General features: G+C 41.7%; 2 protein-coding genes across 3 annotated transcripts; one reads left to right on the forward strand and one right to left on the reverse strand.

Moving 5' to 3' along the window:
• The first annotated feature begins 231 nt into the window (after positions 1 to 231).
• Positions 232 to 5,754, forward strand: LOC5511011 (alpha-L-fucosidase). 2 transcript variants are annotated; one of them, XM_048732201.1, is made up of 8 exons: positions 232 to 1,022; positions 1,481 to 1,587; positions 2,172 to 2,302; positions 2,588 to 2,721; positions 3,442 to 3,539; positions 3,608 to 3,743; positions 3,851 to 4,021; positions 5,019 to 5,754. In XM_048732201.1, the coding sequence occupies exons 1-8, from the start codon at positions 361 to 363 to the stop codon at positions 5,629 to 5,631; spliced, it is 2,052 nt and encodes a 683-aa protein (XP_048588158.1). In that variant the 5' UTR covers positions 232 to 360; the 3' UTR covers positions 5,632 to 5,754. The 2 variants fall into 2 exon arrangements, with proteins under 2 accessions (XP_048588158.1, XP_032236131.1); XM_032380240.2 differs by having other exon boundaries at positions 233 to 1,022; positions 3,611 to 3,743.
• Positions 5,755 to 10,841: 5,087 nt separating this feature from the next.
• On the reverse strand, positions 10,842 to 17,627 carry LOC5510996 (choline-phosphate cytidylyltransferase A). Its single transcript, XM_001631385.3, has 7 exons — positions 17,401 to 17,627; positions 16,919 to 17,030; positions 16,673 to 16,792; positions 16,057 to 16,208; positions 14,886 to 15,113; positions 13,593 to 13,739; positions 10,842 to 11,809 (listed from the first exon to the last, which is right to left on the reverse strand). The coding sequence occupies exons 1-7, from the start codon at positions 17,506 to 17,508 to the stop codon at positions 11,582 to 11,584; spliced, it is 1,095 nt and encodes a 364-aa protein (XP_001631435.2). The 5' UTR covers positions 17,509 to 17,627; the 3' UTR covers positions 10,842 to 11,581.
• Between the last annotated feature and the right edge of the window lie 185 nt (positions 17,628 to 17,812).

Genomic DNA, 17,812 nt, shown 5'->3' on the forward strand with positions numbered 1-17,812 from the left:
ACAAGAAATAAGCGCACATCCCGTATAAGCGCCTTTACCGAATAAACGCCTCGTCTGAGACTTGAAAAATAAAGTCAAGTCGCTTATTCGAGCAATAACGATGACCTATAAATAACATCAGCCCTTAGTTGATTTATTTCCCACTGACTATTTACATTTCAAAGCCTGACATCCGCGATTTGACCTGCACGCAAAACATTGATTCAACTTCAAATATTTTACTTTACTCATTTAATTATTCAACAAGGAAATCTTGTTAAATGTCGACTTCCAAGCATTAGTCATTTTCGTTCAGATCTCCAAGTACGTTATTGAAGCACTCTCCACTGGCTTGATCGCGCCAAGGCGAGTAAAGCTGCGATGATTCGCTGGGTATTCTTAGTGGCTTGCTTTAGTTTCGTGTTGGCAAGGTCTTCTTCCTTTGAACTAAAAAAATACATCGACGATGTCCCTGAGGTACGATCACCCATTAAACGGGAGCTGTCAAAGACACAAAAGCCACTAATTACCTTACAAAAAGGCCATAACCCCAGCAAGGCAAATAAACAACTAATCAAAGAAATGACACAAGTGAAGTCGAAGCAAAAGGACCACCATGCCAAGAGAGGTTCTATAGCGCATGCCCAGAAGCCGTCCAAACGCGCGCGAAAGATCGTCAACCATCCTAAGGCGATGTTCGCAAGCGTAATTCGCTCTCAGCAGAAAGATGACTCGTATTACGAGCTGAATCAAATCCCGTATTACTCGACCCCCGACTGGGAATCCCTGGACGCGCGGCCACTACCCTCGTGGTACGAAGACGCGAAGTTCGGGATCTTCGTGCACTGGGGACTGTACTCGGTCCCGGGGGTGGGTAGTGAGTGGTTCTGGTATCACTGGAGACAGGGCTACCCGGAGATCATGGAGTACATGTGGAGGAACTACCCCCCCGGATTCAGTTACGCTGACTTCGCATCAAAGCTCAAGGCGGAGATGTTCAATGCGACCGCGTGGCATGAGCTCATCGCGAAGTCTGGGGCGAGGTGAGCAAAGAGACAGCTTTTTAATATCAATTTTTTATTTATCTATTATCTATTTTAAAGCCAATTTATTATCAGTCATTCATTGATTTATTTACTCTCTATCAAGCACACCCCCATCGCATCGACCGCAAGAAAAGCGAAAAGAATTGTGAAATCTTTCTGCATCCAATTCTATGCGCATTCAATAGGCCCTGGCTACACGTGTTGTTCAAAATATCTACGGTAGAGCTTTCCGTGAATTACGCAGCATGAGTTTTGTTGAGTTTAAGAGATAAGCGCTCAAAAGAAATGGCGCACAGAACATATGGTAGATGCGAATGGTTCATAAGAGTGCCGATAGAAAGACATGGCGCTCCTCAAACTGCATTCAGACACGAATGCCTCGCTACTTGCCCTCGCTTCCAATTGATATTATAGAAAAAAAAAGTGGATGTTACTGACCTACTCCGGTTTCGCAGATATTTTGTCTTCACCGGTAAACACCACGATGGATTCGTGAACTGGAATACTAGCTATTCGTGGAACTGGAACTCGGTTGATAATGGACCACACAGGGATATCGTAGGTAAGCACACACCTCCTGGCTCTGATCTGATTGTGTAAAGTTTGCTGATGTTTTCCAGACCCTTTACCACACTGGGGGTAACAGGGCGATAAAACTGGCCTCATATCATCAAACACAATTGTTTTGAAAAAGATCATCGTTTTTCCTTTCGCTTGGTCAATTCCTTATCAGGATGTTGAATACCACTTGGGAACCCGCTTCGACAGCATCAACCTCTGAGTCTCCACTGCATATATACTCCTGTTTTCTAAAGGGGAACTTAGCTTTTGTGTTTCATATGGCAGATTCAACCAAACAAACCCCTAAAAATGCCTCATGATTGACATTTTTTATATCCCTGCAGTTTTCGATAGTGAGAGCTCCCAGACTATTGAAAATCGCAGTAAATTTATCATTCTATGAACTCCTGTCAGTAGCGGATCTAGGGGGGAGGGTAAAGGGGTGTTTTAAACTCCCCAATGGGGTGCCAGAAAGCTATAATGTAACAAAAGAATAATTACCCCCTCCCCCTCCTCCTTTGTCATTAAGCCTACCCCAACCCCTTTTAGAAAAAAGCTCGATCCGCCCCTGTATTTTTTCTGTAGGTGAACTAGCGAGTGTGTTCCATATGTATGGTGATATCAAGTTTGGCTTGTACTACTCGCTCTACGAGTGGTTCAACCCACTTTATCTCAAGGACAAGAGAAAGAACTTCATGACCGACGAATATGTCAAGGTAATGGCAAATCATTTGTTTCGCGAGGACGACTTCGATAAAACAGCGTGTCGAAAGGCCTCTATTTAACTATGAAGATTTTAGTCTAAAATTTAAATGTGCGACCATTACTTCGACTGGCTTGACACATTTTTCCGTAAGCTATGAAGCCCTATCCAGTTGAGGGAATCGATATATTCTTTTTTCACTATAAATATATTGGGGAACAAGTTCGGCGGGGAATACGGGATTTAGACCCCATTACTCTAATTCTGAACTCATAGTGATGCATTATTTATGTAATAGACTGTGGTAAAGCCGCAACTGCGGGAGCTGGTCAACAAATACATGCCGGACATCCTGTGGGCCGACGGAGACTGGGAAGCAAAAGACTCGTACTGGGGCAGCAAGGAGTTCCTCACATGGCTCTACAATGACAGGTAGTCATGACGCACTCCTTATAAGGGGGTCACGTGGTAACATGACCATATTTAGACTGGGAAGCAAAAAACTCGTACTGGGACAGCAAGGAGTTCCTCACATGGCTCTACAATGACAGGTAGTCATGACGCACTCCTTATAAGGGGGTCACGTGGTAAGATGGCCATATTTAGACTGGGGAGTGACAGGTAGTCATCACGCACACCTTATAAGGGGATCACAAGATCACACTAACATGTTTAGACTCGTACTGGGGCAGCAAGGAGCTTCTCATATGGCTCTACAATGACAGGTAGTCATCACCCATACCTTATAAAGGGGTCACATGGTAGCATGATCATATTTAGACTGGGAAGTGAAAGACTCGTACTGGGGGCAGCAAGGGCTTTCTCACATGGTTCTGCAATGACAGGTAGTCGTCACGCACTCCTTTAAAGGGGGTCACGTGGTAACATGACCATATTTAGACTGGAAAGTGAAAGACTCGTACTAGAGCAGCAAAAGCTCTATAATGACCGATAGTCATCACGTACAGCTTATAAGAGGGTCACGTGGTAACATGACCATATTTAGACTGGAAAGTGAAAGACTCGTACTGGGGCAGCAAGGAGCTTCTAATATGGCTCTATAACGAGCCACATGACAAAATTTGGATGGTGTGTATGTAGTCGCATGATACTTATATTGGATCAAGTCCTTATATGTTTGTATTCCCGTAGCCCTGTCGCCTCGTCCATTGTCGTGAATGACCGGTGGGGGAGAGGGTGCGGATGTAATCACGGTGGAGTGCTCGTCTGTGCTGACAGGTTCAATCCCGGTAAGTCATTTGATTGGCCAACGCCGTAATCACGTGTTCACTTGGCTGAAGTCACGTGGTCTGATGTGTAGGTCACATGATGCACCGTCCGTGGGAGAACGCCATGACGATCGATAAGAAGTCGTGGGGTTATCGGAGGAACGCGAAGCTGAGCGAGTATCTAAGTACATATGACTTGATTCGTGAGCTCGCCTCGACCGTCAGGTAATTTTTCATTTGTTTACTCCCTCCCGACATGTTAATCTGATTCAAATGGAATACCAGCCTATGATCTTAAAAAATCAACAAGTTGTTTTGAAATCATCTCCTAGCTGCGGTGGTAATCTCCTAATGAACATTGCGCCTGCGCCGGATGGGTCCATACCGCTGATATTCCAGGAGCGGCTCGAAGAGATGGGGGACTGGTTACAATTCAATGGTGAAGCCATATATGGTAGCAGACCCTGGAAAGCACAAAACGACTCGCGAAATGGAAACGTGTGGTGCGTACTGCTCTGAATAGAGATATCTCCTGTTCTTATACATACACAAGATTTTACGGGCACTTTTACATACCAAACTTTGTCATAACCTTCCCTACAGCCTCTACTCTATACACTTTGAACAATACCCTGGTATAATAAGCCAGTTTACAGCTCAGGGGTTGACAGACAGGACTGGTGATTATTTGGTCTAATATTCCACGGAATGTTCTAGAATGTTCTAGAATGCACTAAACTAAGGCTTTTAACCCTTTCACTACTGAGTACTTTTGAGCAAAATTGCGAGAAAAACAGACTGAAAACAGAACCCCCCCTATTTTAAATGCAACACTACCGGTTAAATTAAGCTACCCTCTGACCCAAGCCTTAAAGTTTTCAACAATGCAATGCAGTATCTTTTCAGTCTAGCGACGGCACTGCTACAGCCTGTTGCTGACAACAATTTTGCTTGTAATTTGCTTAAAAATTAGAGCTTTTCACATCTGGAGAGTGCCTTAGGACACCAGGAAGTCTTTTTGGGCATAATTAATGCTGTGCTTGTGTGTGTTTTCACGCTGAGGTTGATTCAATTAAATAATTCCTTGTTTGGGTTTCACCGAGTGAGAAAGAAACTTTCCACTGAATGGCCTCATACTCTTCGATGTGGAACATCTTGCTACCAAACCTTATTCAAAATTGTTTTCAGGCTTATTCTGGGTTCCTTGAACCTGGAAATGTTTTAATTTGGCTTTGGGGTTTGTTCGCCTCTCTGTCAATGTGTTTTTAAGACTCCCATGAAGGTCGTCTATGCCTTGGAGGAATCCATGAGTATCCGGGTCTGGTGATGTTTAGTTTGCATTTCTGACGTTTTAGAGTCGAGCCTATATTTTACGGGCGTATAAGGGCGTTATAGTAATGGATGTGTTAATTTCAAATGTTGACAATGGGGGCAGGGGGGAATGAAAAAGGATAGTTTTCAAAACAAAAACGATAAATTTAACGCATTTTTTATTTTTAGGTACACGACTAAGGATGGCTATGTATACGCCATCGTCCTAGAGTGGCCAACATCTGGGACTCTTCTCCTGGGGGCCCCAGTCCCCTCTCAGAATACCACGGTCACCATGCTGGGTCTGACAGGGGAGTTCTCGTGGTACGTGCACTATGACAAGATAAATGGCGCTGAGGAGATCCCACATGAGGTTGGTGTTCCGGAAACGGAAACTCAAATCGAAGGAACCGGAAGTCATCTGGAAGAAGTCGGAAGTCACCAGGAAGGCATCGGAAATCAAATGATTGAGACCGGAGGTGAGCTCGAGGAGACTACACATGAAGGTCACTCAGTTGAATCTATAGAGCACGTTGGTCAGGGAGAGGCCTTGGGTCCACAACAGAAAGATCAGCGTGACGGAAATGATAAAACCGGAAATGCTACAAACGAGAAAACCGGGAAAGCAAGGAATGTAATCGAAATTTCTGACGGGAGCGGGAGTGGCAGCAGTGGAGAAGCGACAAGAAAAGGTTACGATGGTTTCGACGCGTATGCATTTGCAATCGAGGTTCCAGCGATCCCCATATTTGAGTTACCATCCAAGTTGGCCTGGGTGTTCAAGATAAAAGATGTCAAATGAACTGGACAAATCCTATAGTAGTTTTCTATCACGTGCTCTGATTGGCTGAAACAGATTGAGATTTTTTTTGTGGAAGTAATGGTAAGAGCTGAATTCAATTGAAAATATAGATTTCCCTGCACAGCACAGCAAAACTTTCCTCAAAACGCATCAGAAGCAATCAGAAAAGTAACCTATTCTACACTGCATCCATTGTCACATCGTATTAAGATTGGGGATAAATTTGGCAATCCGACACTGAACGCAGTGCGTGAAAAACAAAAAGGCATAGAACACGGGTGGGTGGGCGTGTAAACAGCGTGCTGGCCTTAGTCACGTCTCGCCCAGCATATCCCGGACAACCACCATTTAACCTATTACCTCCCTGCAGTTGAGCAATTCGATAATTTATTCATATTCACTAATCTTATATACTCTGCTCTAATGTATTCAGCGTGAATAGTAACCTATTCTACACTGCATCCATTGTCGCATCGTATTAAGATTGGGGATAAATTTGGCTCGCGGTAACCGTGCACTATGTGCACTCCCACTGACTTAACACATGTCGATGGGTTCCCTACTTCCCAAACCTTAATATCTTTAACAGGGAATCCATGGACGCCAGTAAGTGCGTTGCGCGCATTCATGACAACGCTTTATCATACTCATCCAACCTCTTTAATATTCTAATCTTTTCTTCTCCCCAAACCTAAATAACCCGGTCGGGTCGTTGTTACTTGGGAAGACGTTTTCCAGAATTGCCTGAAGGGAACGCATACAAACAACGTTTGAGTTAATATCCTGCCACTCTTGAATAGGTCCTTTATTGACATTTGCAAGAGCAACCTCCATATAATGCTCAACTCCGCGAGCAGGACAGATACGTCTGCGCGCATCTTCTTATCCCAAACCTATCTGAAAGTGTCTCCTCGCGCCAGGCGCCCGTTTCCCGAAACACCCGAGAATTCTCGGGCCCGAAAACTTTATTTTGCATTTTTGCTTAAAATTTCGCATGTTTTCCTTTTGAAGAACCGCTTTCATGTTTAAAAACAGTTTGAACTTCCTCTTGGTTCGTATTCCAAATGATTACGCTTTTACGGGCTATTTTCGAAGTTTTTTTGAAGTCAAAAAGTTACCCGAAAAGTCTCGGGTGACTGCGAGGTCCCGAGAACATTCTTAATATTTTAGCCATGTGAATTACGGGCCTGAGAAGTTCGGGAAAGCTCAAAATCTATAAAACCAAAAAAAGGGTTATCCTTCACATGAATCTTTGTGGTAAAATACGATGTTTGACATATTTCAACACATTTAGATACCATAAATCTTAAAGAAATTAGCCAGCTTTTCAAATTTAAGGAATAAAACGTTTTCTGGCCCGAGAATTCTCGGGTGTTACGAGAAACGAGCCCCAGGGCAGAGAATCAAATTCCTTCAAAACAACCAGTGAGCAATCTCGTTCTTAGGATCTCCTTTTAGAGTTGCCCTACAACAAAGCTGCCAGAGTCTCTAAAATTCAATTTAACGACATCAACTTCCCCTTTTTTCTACCCGTATCACTAGGTCAACTAACTGGTCGTTTCCTGTCACCCCCCTGCGGGTCGGTACAGGGTTTTCTTGACATTCACCCCAAGAAGTCTTATTTGCCTTAAATTTCCCGGAATATACTGCCATATCAAAAACAGTATCCTTCTTCAAAAACTACAACCTCTTCTAAAGCGGAATATACAAAGAAAGAACAATACCTCACTACCTGTGAAACCCCGTACGGACCCACAGAGGAGGACAGTTTTGGCCCAGTACAACTGAGGGGCTGTTAAGGTAGCCTGTTTCAAAACTGTCGCCCCCCTCTGGGACCTGGAGGTAGTACACAAGTACATAGACATAGACTAAAACGAGTCGTCAAAAGAGCAATCAACTAGTCAGCGTCGAGTTGCACATAATGATATTACTTTCGCACAAACATGGGATCCCTATGGCTAGCATCGCAGCTGAGAAGGAGCTCAGTACGGATTCTCATTTTCCCGTACATAAAAAAGCTTGCATTAAGTTCTGCTCCTGTCCTGTCCCATCCCCATGTTGGCCGGTTACATGCTTCATACAAAGAATTTGCTTGACGTCCCCGCCCTGGTATACCAGGCTTTATAAATTCACGTGACAAACTCTTGCGCCGGCTTTGATGCATATAAAATAATTAAATTTCCCGACGATCCCTCGTTCCGCTTTAATAGTTATGAATTCTCAACTCGTTACACGTAATTCACATTACAAACTCATGGACTCGCGTGACAAACTTTTGTTCCGATCATACTATACATAAACTCTTGCCTCTGTCTCATTATATATAAACTTGCGTGACTCGCCTGTACATAGACTCGCATGACGAACTCTCGTCCCCGCCTGCACATAGACTCGCATGACGAACTCTCGTCCCCGCCTGCACATAGACTCGCGTGACGAACTCTCGTTTCCGCCTGTACATAGACTCGCGTGACGAACTCTCGTCCCCGCCTGCACATATACTCGCGTGACGAACTCTCGTCCCCGCCTGTACATAGACTCGCGTGACGAACTCTTGTCCCGCCTGTACATGGGCTTACGTGACGAACCCCTGCCATACAATACATAGATTTACGTAGCAAAATTCTTGTCTCCGCATTGGTGTGTTCACAAAGGCTTGCAACACGAGCTGTCGTCCATGGTTTCCGTGCACCTGATCTAATAATAAAGAATAAAACGACAACAAAACTAGCCCTCAGACACAAAAAGAAAGAAATATTGATGATCGTAATACACTTGTCATATAAAACGTTTACAGATGAAAATGAATATCGAAGGAGGCACGATTAAGTAGCGGGAATTCATATATTAGCTAACTTAGCAAATTAACTTACTAGTACTAGTAAATGAAATTGGGGGCGAGAAAGTTTAGTGGTATTATTTTGAAATTTTATAGAATTTTAAAATTTTATAGATAAAAACATACTAGTAAACAAAATTTCGGGGCGAGAAAGCAATCTGACAATTCGCCGCGAGATTTGGTTTACTAGTATAATAATAACTATACTATTAAATGAAATTACGGGGCGTAAAGCAAAAATGACAACTCGCCCCGAGATTTTGTATACTAGTAGTAAGTAATTATAATACCGAGAAAATACGGGGCGTAAAGCAAAAACGACAACACGCCCCGAGATTTGGTTTACTAGTAGTAAGTAATTATAATACCGATAAATTACGGGGCGTAAAGCAAAAACGATAACTCGCCCCGAGATTTGGTTTATTAGTACTAAGTAATTATAATACCGATAAATGACGGGGCAAAAAGCAAAAACGACAACTCCCCCGGGATTTGGTTTACTAGTACTAAGTAATTATAATACCGATAAATTACGGGGCGTAAAGCAAAAACGACAACTCGCCCCGAGATTTGGTTTACTAGTAGTAATTAATTATAATACCGAGAAATTACGGGGCGTAAAGCAAAAACGACAACTCGCCCCGAGATTTGGTTTATTAGTACCAAGAAATCATAATACCGAGAAATTACGGGGCGTAAAGCAAAAACGACAACACGCCCCGAGATTTGGTTTACTAGTAGTAAGTAATTATAATACCGAGAAATTACGGGGCGTAAAGCAAAAACGACAACACGCCCCGAGATTTGGTTTATTAGTACCAAGAAATCATAATACCGAGAAATTACGGGGCGTAAAGCAAAAACGACAACTCGCCCCGAGATTTGGTTTATTAGTACCAAGAAATCATAATACCGAGAAATTACGGGGCGTAAAGCAAAAACGACAACACGCCCCGAGATTTGGTTTACTAGTAGTAAGTAATTATAATACCGAGAAATTACGGGGCGTAAAGCAAAAACGACAACACGCCCCGAGATTTGGTTTATTAGTACCAAGAAATCATAATACCGAGAAATTACGGGGCGTAAAGCAAAAACGACAACACGCCCCGAGATTTGGTTTACTAGTAGTAAGTAATTATAATACTTATAAATTACGGGGCGTAAAGCAAAAACGACAACACGCCCCGAGATTTGGTTTACTAGTAGGAAGTAATTATAATACCGATAAATTACGGGGCGTAAAGCAAAAACGACAACTCGCCCCGAGATTTGGTTTACTAGTACCAAGAAATTACGGGGCGTAAAGCAAAAACGACAACACGCCCCGAGTTTTGGTTTACTAGTAGTAAGTAATTATAATACCGAGAAATTAGGGGCGTAAAGCAAAAACGACAACGCGCCCCGAGATTTGGTTTATTAGTACCAAGAAATCACGAGGCGTAAAGCAAAAATGACAACACGCCCCAAGATTTGGTTTATTCACGGGAATAAGGGTACTTTGTCAGCGATTTCTTTGTAAAATAAACAAAAATTATTCAATTTATGTTGAATATTGAACTAAGCGAACTAGGCGGGAAAAGCAAATCCCGCCCATATAACGAAAGATGTTATATAACTGCCAAATGATGTTGAATTTTTACCCGGAACAACAGAAAATTCTGCAAGTTATCGGCAGAGGGCAAAGTGTTTTTATTAATGGCGAAGTGGAGAAGGGGGGGGGATAAAGCAAATCAGATTATAAGCTCCTGTCATTTAACTTTTTGTATGAAGAAGCAGGCCCGTAACCAGGATTTTTCTTGGGGAGGGGGAGGGGGGTGCGAGATCCGAAAAAAAGGAACTAATTTTTCGAGGTGGTGGGGGTGGATAAAAATCTAACCACCTCCGAAAGAACAAAAAGGGACTTTTTTATGCCTTTGCAGTATCTCCACGGGACGTTTAGTGTCGGATTTGGCTAAAACCAGAGTGATCTAGCTTATGATTTTGAGTTTTATCTACAAATAGCACGTCTACTGAGAACCAAAAGTGGACTTTCGGCCGTTGTGGGGGGATGCGTTTGCACCCCCTGCACCCCCCCTGGGTACGGTTCTGGGTACGTAAAACATTTTTAAAGGAGCCCCGATCCCAGCACTTGTCGCATGCCTGGGTGTGTGTCGGCGGCGAGATAAGTTCAAAGAGAAGGTGAGCTGTCAGTCAATCATGTCTCATACCAACATCACATCATTGGCCGTAACTAGGCAGGTTTTCGAACAATGGAATCGAGCGTTGTTTCACTCTCTTCTTATTTTATATAGAACCTAAATACGAAGTTAGGTCATCAAAAATGGGGACAAGGATATTGTTCTCTCTGAGTCATGGTAGTAATCGATACAATGGTATAAATATCTTTATTTTTTAATATGTAAAATAGGAATAGAGAAAACATCATGACAACCAGAGAAACAATGTAGAACCTACTAGATTACCATTCTCTAATGCTGCCCTAACACCGGATGGTTTAAATTTAGAACTTATGCACTGTACCACAGTTTTCAATGCTCTAGGGACTCCAGCCAACAATTTCCAACGGCCAAATTGCCTTCTAGCCTCCGTCATTCAAAATCCTTGAAGCACTCATTGATTGGTCACCTCTCCGCAAGGAGCAGACCAATCGAAAAAGATTCTAATGTAATTCCGTAAGTTTGAAAAACGGAAGCCAGGAAACGGTTTTTGGCCTTAATTTCTAAAAAAAAAAAAATAAACTTTGAATCATGGAAACTCAGAACATGTTTCTGTGACACTGTGAACACGGAACAGTATGCAGGATATTTTCTTCTCGAGTAAAAAATGAATATAGAGAAATGGATCCCACTAACCTTTATAACAATACCATGAATTTTTTTATTTTTAGGGCAGTAATTACCCTAATCATTACGAAAACGGGTTTCTCTCTACACTTTAATACCGTTATTAATGCGTTGTTTTTTGTTTTTTTTTTTAAGCGAAAAACCCAACTCACTTCATTGACAAGAACTATCAAAAGTTTATCTGTTTCCCCTTTGGAATATTACCCCGAATTTACATCAAACAGTTAAATAGCGTTATAATTTTACTAATAATATAAAAAAATAATTAGTCTACCAACTTCGCTCCCTTTGCGGAATCTTCGTCGTCGGAAATTTCTGGGTCGAGGGAAAGACGGGGAATTTTTCTCGGGACGTCGTCGTCCTCGTAATAGTAGACGGCCTCGTCATCGTCGCATTTTCCCGGGGAAAGAGCCCGTTTGATGCGACGTCCGGCACCTTTCAATCGCTCACCAACGTCTGAGATACGTTCTTTACCTTTGCCGAACAGTCGATCCTACAAATAAGGCGAAAAGCATGATATTGATAAGGAGAAAAAATATATATATACCCAAAAGAGAGAAAAAACCGTTAAGCCCCGTGCAAACAGCATCAACATACCCAGAATTACTGGCATTGCTACACTCGGTTGACCACAAGGCGAGGGAAATGCTGGGAAACTCACAGCACCACTTAAGTTACCATACAAAACAGCGTCAACATTACTAGCACTAGGTCAGCGTCATGCCAGCAAAACTGACGCTGTCTGTACGGGGCTTTACGCACATGAAAAAAATAACACCGCGTCTACAATACAATGATGAACAGTGCTATGTGGGTATTACAGAAGTGATGAGACATTCCTCAAATCACCAACGAACAAGCATACAATAAAAACAAATATACGAGATCTTCTTTTTAAAACGCACGCCACCGTAGCCACCGTAGCCACCTTTATATTTGAAATAAACAATAAAAGCGCGAGAAATGCAATGATTGACATGAAATCCACGCGGTGTGAAAAGAAAAGGCTTCAGTATCATAGCCTGAAATGAGTATCATTATATGACAAATCCATGACAAAAGTCAATCATCTGTGATTTTCGCATCCTGATTGGCCAAATTCCTTAAACTTTTCATTGGTAGTCAAGGTGACGCGCGTCGCACTGTTAAAAAAGGTCATTTTTAGTTGAGCTTACTATTAAGTACACAATAAAGACTATTGATCATTAGGATATGTTTTTACTTTTTAAATGCTTTAAACCATTATGATGGTTAAGTTTAGTTTAGTTTTTATTGTTTATGACGGAAGGTATTAATGGCCATGCATTCTGTGCAAAGTGCAAAAAGGTGCAAGAATTGAAATGATGCAGTGCGTGTTGAACTTCTTCCCAGTGCACAGTGCAGTGGTCTACCTTCACATTCTTGCGGAGTCATCTTCAACATCGACACACATTTGAGTTATGCTTCCGTTGAAAACTCTCAACCGTTGGTCTAACATTTTGCTGGTCCATAGTATTTTGTCTCAAATCTTGGTACACATATTACAAGGGTTATCATACTTTATTTGAGTTATTTTTTTACTCTTTTTATGTAAATCCTATCATATTTATTTTTTATTAAGGGTTTACAAATTATAATTGGTAGTAAAACTATATTTGAAATCATATGCTTTAAAAAGTTCAATCCATAATTACAACTTTACCCCTTACAAGAGCTTCCGGAACAATAAACACGAAGTTCTGTAACAACACACCTTTATATGTACATTTAATTTTTACTATTCATTGGCATGGGTAACATTGCTAATCCCTTAAAATGTCTGCGAATTTCATTTGTTTTGCTGGAATGCTTTTAAATTTGCATGCAGTCAGGTATGAGTGTAACAATCACCGTTGACTGTGAGTCAATTTTAAAATGAATAAATTTGAGATACGGCTGTAAAAATAGTATTATTTAGCTGTTTTTTTTTTATTTAACAAGGTTAAACGATTTGGGTAGAATACACAGCTCCTCCCTTTTAAAGTGATCAGCGACAGCTCAGCCAGCCCTTCCACCCTTCCCTCAAGTCTGTTCAGGTTTGCCTTTCATACTGGAAGCCTTTAAATATTTACTCAGTTACCATTAAAAAAAACCTGCATTTCAAAATGACAACTTAATACTAACACAGACCTATCAGACATTATCTTTTGAGATAATCATCTTTCTTTCTCCTGGTCTGACTTTTCCTGATCAGAATCCTTATCCTCCTTCTCATCCTCAAACAAGCCTGTTTTACTAAAGGACCTGACAAGACTTACCAGGTGACCGTCTCGACCAAAAATGTCAATGAAACTGCCGATAAATTCCCTAGACTTCTCCTCCCATTTCTGGATCAGCTCCTGGGATTTGACAGATATCTTCTCCTTCACCTGGTCCACCTTGTTACGAACTTGTACTTCTTTCTCCTAAGATAGAGAACAAAATAGATCTGACAAGTGAAAAGAAAATTGTATCTGTTTTGTTTGAAGGATGCTGCCTTGACCAATCAACATCAGTCTAGCATCATGACTGGCAGCAGCAACTTCTCCCTGGAAGAGCGGGCACAGAATTTTATAATGCTCCACTTTGACATTTTCAAATCATCATCATTCACATGCATCTCCACTATGATTTTATATTTATGGGGGAGGGGCTGTGGGGAGTTACCACCACCTCCCCCCCTGGTGACTACTACCAAACCTGACTTCAGTCACAGAGGGGCAAATAGTTTGCGCCCTGGTGCCACCACAAAGCACACATTGAAGTCAGTCACAGAGGGGCAAATAGTTTGCTCTCTGATGCCACCACAAAGCGCACATTGGAGTCAGTCACAGAGGTGCAAATAGTTTGCTCTCTGATGCCACCACAAAGCGCACATAGAAGCCAGTCACAGAGGTGCAAATAGTTTGCTCTCTGATGCCACCACAAAGCGCACATTGAAGTCAATCACAGAGGTGCAAATAGTTTGCTCTTTGATGCCACAAGTAAACCTGCCTTGAAGTCAGTCAATACAATACAATACAATACCATTACCCTTGTTTATTGAGGGTAGCATATTAACCAAATACACAGTTTTGTAACATATGGCCCGCGTAAGCATTGTAAGCACTGTCACTGGGGGTGGTGCCGGAGGGTTTTTTGCGTCCCCAGTGGTTCTTTTATGCCCTACAGTTCAGTTTAGTATAGTGCAGCTTAAAGAGACGGGACCTCCGGTTTAGTGTCCTTAGCCGAGAACACCGGAAACACAGGAAAATAATCTCAACTCACTTGTGAAACAAATTTGAATCAAGGCAAGAACCCGGAAAAAAAATCCCAAGTTTGAGCCAGGATTTGAACCTGGCCCACACCGGTGAAAGGCTGACGCGCTTACACACTAGGCCACCTGTGCTTCCGTCACAGAGGGGTAAATAGTTTGCACTTTGGTGCCACCACATAGCGCACATCCAAGTCAGTCACAGAGTAGCAAATACTTGAAATCAGAGAGAAGCAAATAGTTTGCTTTCTGGCACTACCCACCACTAAACACATCTAAAGCCAGTAACAGAGAAAATAGTCAAATAACAATATCTCACCTTCATAAATCCCACGTTGAGCTCCTTGGCCGTATAACCACGAGCTAAGTTCCTTCTGATATACACATCATAGTCTTTAACAACTCTCGCAATAATGTCTGACGTAGAGATACCCTCTGTTCTTTCTGTAGCCACGAATTTACCCATGGCCTTGATGTCTTTGTACACATCGTCAGTCTGCATACCAGCAGTTTTGTAAGGGATATCGTCATGGGCAACAAAGTCAATCTAAAAATGCAAAGTTCCATTTCTATCATAAATATGTGAATGTTTTATCAAAATTAGCTTCATAGGAGTTTGGCAAGTGTGGAGACAAGGCGATGGCAAGTGTGGAGACAAGGCGATGGCAAGTGTGGAGACAAGGCGATGGCAAGTGTGAAGACAAGGCGATGGCAAGTGTGGAGACAAGGCGATGAGCTTGTGTAAAGACAAGGCGATGGCAAGTGTGAAGACAAGGCGATGGCAAGTGTGAAGACAAGGCGATGAGCTTGTGTGAAGACAAGGCGATGGCAAGTGTGAAGACAAGGCGATGGCAAGTGTGAAGACAAGGCGATGAGCTTGTGTAAAGACAAGGCGATGGCAAGTGTGAAGACAAGGCGATGGCAAGTGTGAAGACAAGGCGATAACAAGTGTGGAGACAAGGCGATGAGCTTGTGTGAAGACAAGGCGATGGCAAGTGTGAAGACAAGGCGATGGCAAGTGTGAAGACAAGGCGATAACAAGTGTGGAGACAAGGCGATGAGCTTGTGTGAAGACAAGGCGATGGCAAGTGTGAAGACAAGGCGATGGCAAGTGTGAAGACAAGGCGATGGCAAGTGTGGAAGCAAAGTGGAAGTTGCCCCCCCCCCCCCCGACTCCCTGTAAAGTTGCACACATTTTATGTATACATGTAAAGTCTGGGGTCACTATTCAGGGAGCAAGTCAAATAACTACGTGCACATTAACTACAGGGAGCATGTCTCTAAAACTACAACAAAACTCAAATAATTTAAACCCTCATAAAAGAAAAAAAGACAGCTTGATTTATACTGTGGATTCAAGTTTATATGAATTAAACTGACTGAAAATTAGTTTTTTTTGGGAACATGTCAGCTTCAAGTTAGCAGGGAGTTTAGGTTATAAAAGTTTCAGTGATTGGGGTTCCGTTGTATGGTTTAATGCTTGCTTATACCTTATGGATATCAATAAAGTCTGGTGAAACGATCCAGGGTGCATCTCTTATAACTTCATCAACATAACGGCTGTGCAAAAGAGACATGTATCTCTCATCCTCTGTCATTACAGTGAAACCCTTTAACTTGTGGGTGAGCTCATCACTGCACACTAAAAATACAGTATTGTAAATCTGTCAATTGCATGTTCTATAATACCCAGGACATGTGTCTTTCTTTGACTACACTTTTTGGGTTCTAGTTTTCCATTTCGTGATATTTTGCCCAAAAATGGAATATTCTCAGATATATTTTCTTGCTCTGGTTTCTTGTTCTTGGCTGTTTTTGTTAGTTTCCCAACAACTTTTCAGGGTGAGAGGATAGAGGGGGTAGATATAACATACTGTATGACCTTGAATGGCCTTCAAATTCTGAACTATTGGAGCACAAACCAAATGTAAATACTATAAGCACAACATTGACTGAATTTATGGCATTGAAACCAATCCAGCATATAAGAAAATTAAATCAATTCCAATCCATGGCCAATACAGTTTTCCTAAGCACAAAAAGTGTGGCATAATTATTTGTAATCCTCATGAAAAATGTATTCATTTGTTATAAATAGTGGCTTACCTCCAACCATCAAATATACTTCTGTAGGAAACGCTCTCTTCGCCTGCATCAGAGATCTAGCATGTCCAAAGTGAAAGCAATCGTAAATGCCGTCTGCATACACACGAATTGGCCTTTTCGCTGAAAGGAAATGTTATATACTCGAATATCAATTATTATTCACAGGTCTGTAGACTTGAAAAGACGCGCGTGCTAAAAAGCTGTGGTTTGCATAAAATATCAACAAACATAAATGCAAATCCAAACCTTTGCCACTTTTAGCATCTTCTAGGGAAATAGGCTCGAATTTCTCCGGTTCTGTGTCATCGCTGGCAATAGTCAAATCTGGTTCGTAGAATATTGCGGGTTCTCTGGGGGCCTGAGATGGAAAAGCAAACAATATATAACAATTCACAGCTACGGAAAAAGGGAAAAATTGGTGCATACAAAATCATAAACTTAACAGGATAGTTTTAATTGAAATTCTATTAAAATCAGATAATAAACTATCAGCTTTTAGGTGAAATAATTAGTTTGTTATGGATTATTAAGAAATCGGCAAATGAGATTTGTTTGGACAGGAAGCAAAAAGGTACGCTGTACTTTCGAAAACAAAACTGTGGGTAATGATAAAAGATAAAACCATGGGTTTTATATCTACCAATTCTCATTACCATCCCAACATTAAAGGGGCAAAATACTTTTTCTCATTCAACAAAACGTAGAACAATACAGGACGAGTTTCTTACCAAACATCGCTTTCTTTCCGGGCTAGAATGTCCGTTTTCTCGCGGCGGACTTTTTCTTTTCCGCTTTCTAGAGGTAGAATCAGTATTAAGTTCTGTAGCAGTCGCCATACTGCTGTTGATTTTGGTCGCAAAGTACTGCGCTAGCTGCTAAAATACCCACTCTATATGCTGTGCTAAGTTGAACTTTGTGTTGTATATAATATCACGTTTTCTATTCCACATCGTCACCAGTTCCACGCTGCCGATCAAAATCCACGTACATATCCCCACACTTCCGGTAAACTAGACTTCCGGTTCGAACAAAGTCTGAATTAATTCAATTTTTCAAATTATTCAAAAATATATTTAGTGCGTTTGAAAACAAAAAAAGAAAAATGATCCAACAGTATTTTGCGATCATCTTATCATATAT

This window comes from Nematostella vectensis, chromosome 9 (assembly GCF_932526225.1).
Source record: "Nematostella vectensis chromosome 9, jaNemVect1.1, whole genome shotgun sequence".
In the NCBI taxonomy this organism is placed as follows: domain Eukaryota; kingdom Metazoa; phylum Cnidaria; class Anthozoa; order Actiniaria; family Edwardsiidae; genus Nematostella; species Nematostella vectensis.